Source organism: Tripterygium wilfordii, chromosome 9 (assembly GCF_013401445.1).
Source record: "Tripterygium wilfordii isolate XIE 37 chromosome 9, ASM1340144v1, whole genome shotgun sequence".
Taxonomy (NCBI): Eukaryota; Viridiplantae; Streptophyta; class Magnoliopsida; order Celastrales; family Celastraceae; genus Tripterygium; species Tripterygium wilfordii.
This window is the reverse complement of record NC_052240.1, coordinates 1635145-1648164: the sequence shown is the minus strand read 5'-3', so window position 1 is coordinate 1648164 and position 13020 is coordinate 1635145. Positions and strand designations below refer to the sequence as shown.

General features: G+C 37.8%; 2 protein-coding genes across 2 annotated transcripts; both read right to left on the bottom strand.

Moving 5' to 3' along the window:
• Positions 1-119: 119 nt before the first annotated feature.
• On the bottom strand, positions 120-7152 carry LOC120004943 (lysine-specific demethylase JMJ25). Its single transcript, XM_038854304.1, has 13 exons — positions 6175-7152; positions 5929-6074; positions 5172-5277; positions 4946-5078; positions 4770-4833; positions 3933-4674; positions 2686-3015; positions 1602-2171; positions 1448-1520; positions 1279-1364; positions 992-1111; positions 846-914; positions 120-487 (listed from the first exon to the last, which is right to left on the bottom strand). Exons 1-13 carry the CDS (start codon positions 6820-6822, stop codon positions 476-478), a joined length of 3099 nt encoding a protein of 1032 aa, XP_038710232.1. The 5' UTR covers positions 6823-7152; the 3' UTR covers positions 120-475.
• Positions 7153-10160: 3008 nt separating this feature from the next.
• Positions 10161-12019, bottom strand: LOC120006663 (equilibrative nucleotide transporter 3-like). Its single transcript, XM_038856788.1, has 8 exons — positions 11873-12019; positions 11642-11797; positions 11412-11555; positions 11212-11317; positions 10951-11123; positions 10743-10885; positions 10356-10614; positions 10161-10274 (listed from the first exon to the last, which is right to left on the bottom strand). Exons 1-8 carry the CDS (start codon positions 12017-12019, stop codon positions 10161-10163), a joined length of 1242 nt encoding a protein of 413 aa, XP_038712716.1.
• Between the last annotated feature and the right edge of the window lie 1001 nt (positions 12020-13020).

Genomic DNA, 13020 nt, shown 5'->3' with positions numbered 1-13020 from the left:
AACATATATATTAATCCCTTGTTGCCCGTTGGGAGAGATTAAGGAAATATATACATTGTTTTCCTATTCTGATCTCTCTTCTTCTTCTTCAACTCTATTCAGCAATTTATGTTGTGAAATTTGTATCAAATCTAAGTAAACTTCATCTTTTGACAATGCTTAACGAGACTTTTGTTGTATATACACAGATTAATGAATAATTGAATATTTCATTACACGCAAAAGAACCCCTCTGACAATGGTCACTGATCCCAGGAGAGGCTTTCTCCACTCTCTACCTAAGACTAAACAAGTAGTAAATTACAAAGCTCATCAAAACCTCCTAAAATGTCTGAAGCAATTAATTATCTGCAGCTTGGAGTTGCTTCTGCTTGCTTAATCCAATGAAACGTTTCCTTTATTTTCACGCAAAACATGCTGGGTGCTATCACCTAGCCTTTTATCAATTATCGGTAGTTCTCATTGCTCTTCAAGGTCAGCACTGGTCCTGACAATGAGGCAAAAATTTACTACGGTTAAGGAGACGAGTCACAACCAAGATCCCTCTATCGAAAATCCGATTGACAGTAGTATTGGTAATAATCCAAAGGAAGAACTATAGCATCATTCGCCAAACCTAGAGCACAACATCATGCTATAGCCTATAGACATGGCATTAGTATAAATTTCAATAAAGAAAGAAAAATGATATATCGCAATTCTGGTGTATTATATATGCCTACACCAGGTCTGAATTACTTTCTTAATTGCTTTGCAACATACTGTGAATTGAGATATTGATGTCAAAATATATAATAAGCTAAAAAGGGGAAGCAGAAAGCAATGCATTAGTATCAGCCACTTACCCCACATCCGGTAAGCTTGCGGATTTCTTTAATAGCTGCACCAATACCGTAGATGGCCATTTTCCTAGCCTGCTTTCAACAAGGTGAAGCTATATTATCCTCCTGCAAAAATAGAAATGATTCACAAAGATCGTCGTGAGTTTTACCTCTAGTTTGTCTACTTTGGTTTTGTGGTTCTTGGGAAGAAGATGCAGTTCATCAATCATCTGGATGCACTCTGTAGCATTTTCTGGTGAGATGAACTCCAAAACCACATTAACGCAGGACTGCAGTTCACAAGAAGGCAAAAGAAATTTATACAACTTTTAATTGTAGTTAAATGAGAAATAAGATAAAATTGAAACTTTAAGGTGGTTAATTTTATAAGACATGTTAGAATTACACTGGTAAAGTATATTTTAATTCCTAAATCTCTTCAGTGTTGCAAAGTTACCTTAAGTTTTCTTATCTGGTATGGGCATCCGGCTGGAATGACGACAGCTTCTCCCACATGTTGCTTAAAGGTCCAGGGTTCAATTTCTGAAACCAATAACAGGCAGGGAAGTTCCTATGAGTTATACATATGTTTCAGCAGGAGATTATCATATGAAAGATACACTTACCAAACTCCTGCTTAAGCCTCATTTTGTGAGTCGCGTCAAGAAAGAAATTTTGATCAAGAATTGAGCAAACCAACTGCAGCAGAGCCAAAGTAAATTAGAACCAACTCTGACATCCTATTACAACTGCAGCATTTATTTTTTTTGCAGAACTTACTTGCTCTCGAAAACCATTTGTGTGAGTGAACTCGTCAGAATGTCTTCTGAGGTATTCAAGAAGCTTCGGAACATCCTGTCTACGAAAGACGTCCCATTGTGCACCACAAGATTCGCCCCGTGTTTCATTTATGATAAAATTGGCAATTGCCGTATGCGTCCCACATAAATTCACGTCTTTTGAACTTTGTGAGTTTCGAGTAATTCCATGGCTACGCTTTATGGGGTCAGTATCTGATTGAGTATCAGTAATGTTTTCCTCATCATGTAGTACATGTCTATCTTTCAGACTCGAATGAAGTGTTCCATTTGGTGCGGCAGGAAACCAAGATGCTCTTGCATCTCTCCTATTCAATTGTGATTCTTCTCCAACCACATTATGTAATCCTACATCCAAGTTCTCACCACTGAGTGATGTATCTGCAATTGCTTTATCTTTTGTTTTCCCCTCAGGAGTCATCCCTGAAGACTCTCTTTGCTCTTGAGCTACGTGCTTTTTCATTAACTTCCTTATATTATCAATCTGGTCAGGTGATATAGCATCATCTGTAGTATGCATCAAAATATGAACCTGAAAACAAATGCAGAAAAAGTAAACTCTCCACCAGAGACAAGCCCGTGTATTTGTGTAGGCATGGGAATAACTTGTAGATGTGAATATGAAGGGGTGATATGAATAAGATCACACATTTCATTTCATATGCTTCAAGGAAAATTCTAAGTCAATCAAGCAATACTGATTAATTAAATTAACCAAGCCACGGAAGGGGCATTGGTTGAGAAGAGGCTTGATGATTTGACACCTCCGTGTGACTGATACACCTTGCCAATCTACATGTGAGCAATCAGTTCAATCATAGAAAGAACTGGAATAGGATACAACTGTCTCTGAAAAGTTACAATTGCTCTTGAAAATGATACTTAGATTAACATGTGTGTACTACATGGGCATAAATGGCATATTGTGACACTACAATGTAGCTCACAAGGGGTTTCAGGCTTTGTTCTAGTAAAGACCAAGGTTAAAGAAATATGTTCAAACTGACAAATTGATTTAGATTCATTGAAAGTGGAGCTAGACGTACCGTGTCACATGAATCATTACATAACTCCGTCACAGAATCAGCCTGTACATGGTTCTCCCCACTGCTACATGATATGTAAATACACGGACCTAAGTCAGGTTGTGAGGTTTCTTGTGGCAACTTTGCAGCAACGTTCAAAATACCAGAAGTTGGATCCATGTATTCTGGAAGTGGTAAAGTATGAAGTATCTCAGCATAATGAGCGGGAAAATGTTCCTGAAATAGACTAGCAGACAGCCAGCCCTTCAACTTCAGCATTTCATGACACATGTTAGTGTGAGTCCTGCCGTTCAAAGAACCCTTAAACAACTGCCTGATGCCAATTTCTACCTGCAACATCAAATAGCAACAAATTTGTCAAAAAACTACACTGACATTTGAAGCATGATTAATCAGAAATTATTGTGAAAAAGTAAACCAGAAATATAGGAGTGGTAATTACTAATTAGCTCACAAGGCAAAGCCGGGACAGAAATAAGATAGCAAACAAACTTAACCATTAGCCTCAAATCCCCACTACAGAATCTCGGTGAAGTCTTGCTCCGGCCTTGGTGTTTCTTTTGCTCTCAATACAAAGGAATTCAAAAGTAATTGACAATTTCAGGCATCATAATTCAATGGACTGTTTTAATAATCTTACTAAATATACACAGCTAATTAGTTGAGTAACTAGAGGCTGGGTACCCAGCGATATACCATTAACCTGATGTTCTTGTCTCGACAGAAATATAATAATAACAAACAATAGTTGATAAAGATATCATGGACGAAAACAATAAATGTTGATATCCCGAAAGGAAAACAGAGCATTTGTACACACAGGCCACTTTCTTTAAAGATCCTTCCGTTGTGACTTGTGATGGGAGTCTGACGGAAAGAAATCTTGGTCAACTTTGCCACCTACATGTCGAAATTATTGAAAAATCTCTTCCTCTGCGTCTTTAGTTCATAATTGTATCTCATAAAAGATAACATTTTTAAAGACCAGTAATCAAGGGCTCTCACCCACCATTTTTCTTATCCACAACGTTGAGTTTATCTCTGTTTTCCAATCCATTCCCCCCACCCCCCACACACACGCACACATAAACACCCACAAACAAATAAAAAATGATAAAGATATATAAGAAAGTGTATGGAAAGATACAAAGACAGTGTAGCCCATGTGTGAGACCGAATGTGGATAATGCATGAGATGTATGCATGGACTACTTGGAGATGATGTAGGTTTCAACAAAAGCACTAACCTCAAACCAGTTCAAGCAATCCATAGCTCCATTATGTTGGGATTTGGCATCACAGTTCTTAAGATAAGTGCAGAACATGAAAATGGGATCCCAACTCAAATCTGACATACCCTGAAGGACATTATGAACTACCACAGGATGACCTTTACTCCAGTGCTTCTGGAAATGCTCAAGGTTATCACCTCGAATTTCCACAACGGAAGGGCAATATAAAAAGTTGTCATTGGAAATTGCTCTTCCAGCAGCCTCTTGCAACTGCTTGATCCCATTGGATTCATGATTCATCCCGAGACATAACGAGCATTGTGAGAACATGTCTGCAGTTTCTGGCAACTCATAGCAGCCAACTATTTCTTCTGCACTTACTTCCAGGTCTTTGGTCCAGCTTGCAGGAAAAACACATCTCAAATTAAGGAAGTCATCGCCACAACCACCAAACTTTGACGGTGGGCAAGGAATGCCATTACTACTGTCATACACTTTCCAACTATGCAATATTGAAGAAGAATAGAGACGTGCACTACCATAACTGTCATGACTGGAGGGGCTATCTGATTTCTCATCCAATAAAGGTTTTCTAAACATACAAGCTTTCTTTCCATTTGGACATTTGCAAATGAGAGCTTGGACGCATCCTGATAAGCTCCTCTGGAAAACCTCCCGAGAACAACTTAAGCAAAGTTTGTATGAACAATTTAGGCAGCTTCTATGGAAATTCACAATGGAACTCTTGCAGTTATTGCTGCTCCAGAAGTTACATTAAGCATCAGATAACAATACAAGAACATTAATAAATATATAAAGCAAACTATTCATCTTAATCAGCCAAGCACATACCAACAAGGTGGCTTATTGCAGCTGAATTCATCCTGCTTGATCTGCACTTCAGAGGGTTTTTGGCCTGTCTTACAAAGATAACAGAAAATTACAAATTTGCATGGAAATCATTTTACACGCACGAGATCAACAAGAAGATCATCAAAAGACAATTAGAGAAGAGCAATCATCACCACCTTTTATCTGTGCCTCTATTTCTAGCTCAATGCTCTGGTCTTGGTTTATTTGTTTCAGTACGGGCAGAAGCATGCAGATCAAATAGTGAAAATGTAGAACTTGGTCAACTTTGTTCTTGTCTCTTGTTAATTCCTGAAGAATTATAGGGGTAAGTTGAAGTATCATATTTTCATCATTAAGATAGAAAAGCATCAATCTACGATACAGAAATATGGGATATCAGACCTTGCTGTCGATGTCAATGCATTGATTTACTAAGCAGGCCCTGCAGGTGCAAGTTCTACGACAAACTGGACATGAGATCTTAATTTCCTCAGGCACAGCGTAATACCTAAATCATTTAACAATTCTCCAATAAAAAAAAAATCCATTCAAGAAAAAGATAAAAAAAAAATTTACGCTTCAAGAGTTACTATGTACTGTGCTATTACCATGTATCGAATTGGATGTGAAGCAAAAACTAAGATGCAGATATTAAGTCAAGAATGTAAATGAAAGACACCAATCACCACATGCATTAACAGAAAGGAATGCCAGGTAACATACATGCAGCTGTGAAAAATACTCTGAACTCATTACAACCTGCTGCGCACAATTGGTTTTCAAGAGCATTGTGTTGGGAAGAGTCAACTACATGATGCATCAGATGGAGCATCTCCAAAATGGCTAAACTTTAAGTTCTTCATGTATTTTAATCAACTCTGCTTCACATTTACGATGCACCATACACTCATGCTTCTACTGTTCTCGCTGACCAAGTTACTCTTTTAATGATCATGAGTTACATCAAATAAACTATTATCATCAGTCCTACATTCTATATTTTTGTCAAGACTTCTTAAAATTTCACCACCACACTTCCAAAACAAATTGCATTGTCACAAGATTTTTCTTAATATAAAAGAAACAGTAACTCGAAACAAAAATGCCAGAGGAAAACCATCACCAATACGGACGATATCAAAACTTGAAAATAAGGTACCTGTCTTTCACGCAATCCATGCAATAGAACTGTTTTTGACAGGCCGAACATTGAATCAAACCCCGCAAACCTCCATTTCTCCTACACCAGTGGCACCTCTTCCTCCTCTTCTTCAAACTCACCACCTTCCCCTTGAAAGGCAGCATCTTCAGAAGATTTCAAGGAAAAAAAGACAAAAGAAAGAGCGTAAACATTCCGAACATGATCAAATGAGACAGAATAAAGCATGAATCCACAATGTAGCACCTGCAGTGCACCAATAGGGACTGGCTCAATGTTCTTCGATCGAAAGCATCTTCGTAGCACTGGCTTTGATTCGGCACCAATCTTGACATCACAAGGAGAACCTACATTGCCAGAATTCGAACCACCAGAACCAGAAGAACAAGAAGTTATTGCCATTAGCCCATTAGGCAAATCTCTAGTCGTTTCTCCCTCACTGTTACTGTCGTTTTGATTGTCACTATCGTTCCTCTCCAAATTCAGGGTCTTCTTTTTCCTCTTCTCCACTTCTCTCTTCAGCACCATCCTTATTAGCTCCAGCTCTCTGTCCTTTCTCTTCCCCTTTATCTTCCTAACCACGTCGTCCTCTGCCTCTGATTTAATGATCACTCCCCTCCGTTTCACAGGTTTCCCCAATTTCAATCTCCTTGCCCTAATTCCAAGATTTTCAAGAACCGCTTCTCCATTAACGGTCGCCTTCGTCTTTTTCTTGTATTTTCTTTGGATTTTGAGTGACTCTGGAACTTTCTGCTTGTACTGGCGGTGGCGGCCTTGCAGATGGTGAATCTCGCAGAGCTTCAAGCCTTCCATAACTCGCTTTTTGCACCTCCATTGCCTTCCGTCGGTCCGCTTGCACCGAAGATGGTCCGGCGGTATATCCTTTTCATGCATTTGTGAAGTAGTTCTAATTTTCCGAGAAAGCTAAATTTTTTCCGAGAAGAGGATGGAAAAAAACGGTGCTTTTTGGTGTTCTGAGAATAGAGACAGACAGCCGGACAGTGAAAGGGTTTTAGCCGAGTATTTATTGGTGGGTATTTGGGAATGCATAGATGGCATGAACCGTAATTATGGGTCAGAGATTGAGTCCAAATCGAATCGGCCTTGTAGTCATCAATCGTCGCTGCAGGGGACGATTAGATTAGATTTTCCCTGATTGACAGGAAAACTAGTTTGGATCACAGGATTATTCTGTAATGGCTCTGTGCAAGTTTAGCAGAAATTCATATTTTGAAATTTGACCAATCTTGCTATTAGCCAGTGGATACACCATAATCACAGAACATTTTGCGTTCAATCCAGGTTCTGCAGGAAGAAAATTGGCTACCATTTTCACTTATTTCCGAAATGGGGGAAATTGGGATAATTTTGGATAGCTGCCTGTGCATTACATTGGCTAACTATGCTGGTTTACATAATTTATTAATTTGTAAGAACGAGAAATCTGTTTCATATCAGAACTAGCCAACTAGGCCAAATTGATTGCTATAGGGATCTTGATATGGATAGTTTTGTCAAATTTAGTAAGGAACCCTTTCCTCTAAATTCTCAAATTGTTCTTTTTGATGTTAAGCAGCAAAGGAATCATAACTTATTCTTTTATTTTATTTTTCCTAATCTCTGTTTTTTCTCATGAAACAATCAGTAGGATTGTATGAAACTGATATGGAAAACTGTGATTTGTTTTTTAATTTGTTTTTTATGTATAGTCAAAGAATGATATAGATTATAGTGTTAAATGGAAGTTTTTTTTACCCTTTAAAGGGAATGAAATTGGATGCATAACACAAAGTTGATATTTTCTGCTTTTATCACTGTTTCTGCAAAGTAGCTCTAAAGCAAAATTCAGTTCAGAACCATATATAAATGAACCGAATTATAAATTCAGGGTATGGAAGTGGGGGTTTTTTGGCATAATATGCCAAGTTTGTATGTATGTATGTGTTGAGTCCCAGCTGAATAGTGTTGGATAACATAGTCCACTTGTCATTGCATTGGTTGAATTTATTACATACAAACAGCCAAGCTCACAAAACGATTTATAATTTGTAAGCTGCCTTTTGTTGACATAATTATGGTCTCAATGAAAGAAAAGAGACTGCTAATAATGGCAAAAAAGGATAAGTTTCTTGAATTTTACCTCAAGAGAGAAGAAAAATGAAGTCAGACCAGACTTGTGGCTGCTTTTATGATCTCTTGATGGCAAATGTGAAACTGTCCCAGAAGTTCAAAAAATACATAATTGAGTGCAGCGTCGATGAACCCCACAATAGGAAACAAGGCCTAGAGGAATTGTGGAAGCGCATTAACGCTGCACTCAAGTAGTAGTAGTTGTTTGTACTTCCACATTAGATGTTAGATTAATGCCTATCCTCCAGGCTGCGACGGGCTTAATATGCCAGCGGGGAATCTGTACTCGACAATTTACTTACCAAGCTGTACTAAAACCATTTCTGTACTACATTTTTGTCCCCAACTTTGCATCTTACATTCCTTTTTTTTTATGTTCAAGTCAATACTAATTACATTCAAGAACAAACACAAGAAATCTCAATCTCATAATAGTAACCGGTGATGGCTGGGTTTGGCAGTAACCGGTGATAATTCATTACACAGACAGACAAGTTAAAAAGGAGAGGAAGATGCCTGCAAATATTTAAGCATCTTAAAGGGGGGAAATCAAAGAATACCTACTAAATACACAAGGAATACCTAAGAAATCACAATTGGGCGATTATCTTCTCCGTAGATTAATCTTACCTTCTGCATCTTCTTGCACAATATCGACAACTTCATTAGGAGGACTGTCGCGCCAAATTTTAGGCTTTTCGAATTGGTGACCTATACGAGCCAATGCATCAGCAGCTCTATTGCCTTCTCTGTATATATGAGTCACAATACAGTCATTAATCTCTGGTATGATCAAGTTTATGTGACTAACATGTCTTTGCACTTCACTACATCTTACGCGTCTCCTATTCACAATGATTTCGACTAATGTCTTGGCATCCCCTTCAAGCCAGACATTGCTCCAACCGTTCTCCAATACCAACTCAAGGCCTCTTCGTAACGCAGCCAGTTCAGCGATAGTGCTGGTTGTTCTTCCGATGGGTTCTGCATAACCAAGTAGGAATTCAGCCTTGTGGTTCCTAAATACCCCTCCAATGCTGCCATTTCCTGCTTTACCTTTACATGATCCATCAAAGTTTAGTTTAGTCCATCCAATATCGGGTCTTTCCCATGTGACTGGAATAGGTTGCTTGTGCAAGTTCCTGAAGAGCTGTCGAATTTGAACCGGCTTTTGAACAAGTCTTTGACATCTAAAGATCTTATTAAATGCTAACATCATTTCATTATATAAAATCAAACACAAGGTAAACACTGAAACTGAATCCTGGTCGTTTTCAGCGGATAAAATTTAGACAAGTTTATATGAACAATTTAGCAGCAGAAAGAAACAGAATCTACAAGAGTAACAAGACTGATGGGTGTAGGTGTAACAATTATAACATCAGCAAACATTTTGAAATTGTGTGATTATACAACAAACGGCAAAAACAATTTTCAGAAATGCCCATGAAACCAAGAGATGGTGAGATTAACACACACTTTGTTTCTGTGAATAGACAGGAGGAAACACAACTAGGGAAAGCAAGGTCCTAACAGAATCTTGTGGAAGCAGAGTTTCAGAAAATGATCATGCGAAACTGTCGTGCATTCTCTGAATACGCATTAAGAAAGTTGGAGTTAAGAGCAAGAAAAGATATTCAGAATTCTACTGCAACAAGGCAGCATATTTGGCTACTCTTCTCAAAGAGATTTCTTCAAGAGTTCTCAAGCATCTAGTTGCATGAATACAATGTATTATATAAACAGAAGGGTTGTGTGAGAAGAAAGAGTGGTATCATATAGACCATTGAAGAGTAACCATCAAATTAACCATCTTCACCCATTTTAAAAAAGAAAACAGTTATTTATAGTTATTTAACCAGAGTTTGGGCGGTTCATCTTTTATCAGTTTATTATTGTTTAGCACTGTTTTTAAGAAGAATATAAGAGTAGAACCAAATAGGGTTTTGCGATGAACATTGTTTAAGGCGAATATCCATGGATGTCAACTCAATTGTTTGTAACTTGTGCTTCAAGGTACTGCCCTCCGAAAAAACCTTTCTATCCACGTAACAAACGGCAACGTACACAATGCATCGAAATACACAGTTTAAATAAATTCTTTAGAAGGCATTCTTCTTGCCAATGAGCCACAACCAATCAAGAGAAACCCCAGCAAATATGCCACCTAGTATAAATAGTACCAGCAAATTACCCAAAGCATTCTGCTCAGGTCCCTGCAGAACCATAAAACACAGATCAATAACAAAACTAGAAACAAAAATTCACTGCAGAGATCATAATATGTTGTCACTAACCTTGTACCCTTTAGGTGCCACTGTAAAGACGCACACGGTTAGATAACCATTAGTCAATCCCAATAAGGAGACGAGAAATATCATCCAACCCTGATCACCATGTTTTGAGGTGAAATAAAATGCAGGAATGAATAGGAAACGTGACAAAATTACAATCATAAGTCTTTTTCTGGACTCTATCTTGATGCATTTGAGGAGAGGAACGTATCTTCCAATCAGATTCCCCGCATTGTACAGTGTAATTAGAACCAGTGAATACCTGAAATAACATTAATAAAGCAAAGAATCCACAATCAGAAGAAAAATATCCGGAAAAAAGCCAACAAACAATGTTCTTGTTCAGTAAATCACAACAAACTTTTGCATTTGTCTCGTGCAAGAACTTACCACGCACCCAACTTGTGTTCTCCAGTGTTTTCATATAAGAAACCCGGGAATATTGATAATGTCAGCAGATATATGAGAAAAAGGTCAAGTGCATAATCTATGTTCTGAAACAACAATTGTTTGTTGCTTAATCTATCTTCGGCCTGTCCAAAATAATAGGATTTTAGAAACAAGAACTCAACAAGAAAAACAGGAGTTGCAATATTACTTCGTTTTGCTGTGTCTGGATGCCAGCAGCGGCCAGATCAGCTGAAACAGTTTTTGATCCTTCCGAGGCTGCCTTTGCTCGATAGTACTTCACTATCGCTAGTTTAGGGAAGACAAACGCATATAGCAGAATGCATATAAACTCACAGAATGCTGAGATCGCCAGAAACAACACTGCAGAAGTGGTAATGGAAGATGTTATTCTGAATTCTGTTTTCCCATTTCCAATTTCATATTTTTGAGCATCAGAAAGGTCACATACTGGTTCCCTTGCGAAGACCATGTTCGACTTTGTCAAAGGCTGCTTTTGTGATTAGCCTCAAAACAGAAGTCACTGCTCCTGATGCGGCCAAACCAGCATAGTAGGACTGCAGACGGTAAATACAAAACATATAAACAAGTAAATTACATTTTCATTTTTTCAGAGAGCAAAAAAGGGATTTTCTTAAGAAAAAGGCTGACCTGGATGAATTCAGGGAGCATGAAACATAGATCTCCAACCATTCCACCTTGGACAAGGGCATCTGAAAGCCCAAAACAAGCAACAATTGCGCATATACCAACAAAAGGTCCTACTCCATCCTTTCCTGATGTTGCTAAATCCAACTGTTACAATTTTAGGGTACAATATACTTGATAGAAGTAGTTATTTAACAATAATGAATGAGCCATTAGAGCTTAGTATCTCGTACAGATATAAGCAAGAAAGTACTTATGGTAAAGATTGTGTATGCGGCTATGTTCCGCTTTCTGGTGTTGAGCCTAGACTCATAGTACGCTAGTATTGCCATCGTTCCCAGAGCAAAGAGTTGATAAACAAAGGTAAGTACCCTTGAAGGGTGGTATTCCTTCAAACAAAAGGAAATAACACCAGCTTAGTAATCACTCATTTCTAAAAGACAGCAGCATGATGAGCCACTCACCGGGAACAATGCGTAGTAGTAATCTCCTATTGTCAGCATACTGTTCCAGGAGATAAGGGATCCAAATCCCAGAATCCAACATACTATGTTGGCTAGAATTTTCCCTTCAAGTCTCTTTGTAGGCTCACTTCCATCAGCAGAAGTCATGTGTCTATTCCGGCCGTCAAAATCACAAGTCAAATTTAAGACTGCAATTTCAGAGAATTCATTTCAACCTCTGCATCATTTAATAGCCACGAGGTCTACACAATGCCAAGTACAGATCATTAAAGAACACAGCCGACAGATGAATACAGTATCAAAAGGAGAAAGATTTATTATACTCTAAATGAGGTGCTGAATCTAGTATTCTTAATAAACTTTAGGTTGGTTATATAGCAAACGCATAACTTAATATCAAAAGACTCAGAAAATTCTTTCTGAATGCATAAAGCCAAAAGACGCAACAATGTGAATGACCCAGCTGCCACCCAGATTCCATTAAAAATACTACAAGTGTTGAATGAATTACTTCTTTATTTATGAATTGCTTCTCATCTTAGTTTTTCACTTGATGGGGAGAAACATGAAGCTTATCGACTGTATACTTGTATAGGACTGAAGAGAGAACCACTAACTCTATACAAGAAGAACTATCCAATATATGTAACTGTATATGCAGAAAGGGGAGTATTTTATGATTTCAATTGAGGATGTCCTTGAGCCTCAATGAAATAAGTTCTTTGATACAGTGAAGCAGCAGAGACACGTGAAAAATAAGAGAGAACAAATACATTGTAAGGAAAATGAAAGAAGGTTTTTAATAATGCCAAAAAGAATCATTAATTTGTATATGAAGACAAACAAAAAAAGTTGGACTTTTAGTCACCAACTAACGTGGACATCAAGTTGAAAGTCCCTTTATCCAAATCCAACTTGTCACGACGAACAAATACATGTAACTGCTGAGAAATACCAGTAACTCAGATGACGTTCTGTAGAAAAAGAAAGAAAGAAGAGAATGATTGCAAGTATCGTTTTTCTTTCATAATGACTTTATGTTACAATGTCTAACATATATAGTTACAGAATCACACGTCTTTCTCCCTAATTCTACTGTCAATCCCATAATTATAGGGATGTAATTATGGAATGTTGACTAATACCAT

What these genes read in the sequence shown, in the direction of transcription:
- LOC120004943 (XM_038854304.1), bottom strand. Translation starts at nt 6,822, where the DNA reads ATGCATGAAAAGGATATACCGCCGGACCATCTTCGGTGCAAGCGGACC. An exon ending in GCATTGACATCGACAGCAAG is followed by an intron (nt 5,079 to 5,171) that starts GTCTGATATCCC and finishes ATAATTCTTCAG; the next exon opens with GAATTAACAAGAGACAAGAA. An exon ending in ACCAGATAAGAAAACTTAAG is followed by an intron (nt 1,112 to 1,278) that starts GTAACTTTGCAA and finishes TGTGAACTGCAG; the next exon opens with TCCTGCGTTAATGTGGTTTT.
- LOC120006663 (XM_038856788.1), bottom strand. Translation starts at nt 12,019, where the DNA reads ATGACTTCTGCTGATGGAAGTGAGCCTACAAAGAGACTTGAAGGGAAA. An exon ending in TCCAGACACAGCAAAACGAA is followed by an intron (nt 10,886 to 10,950) that starts GTAATATTGCAA and finishes TATTTTGGACAG; the next exon opens with GCCGAAGATAGATTAAGCAA. An exon ending in GAACACAAGTTGGGTGCGTG is followed by an intron (nt 10,615 to 10,742) that starts GTAAGTTCTTGC and finishes ATGTTATTTCAG; the next exon opens with GTATTCACTGGTTCTAATTA.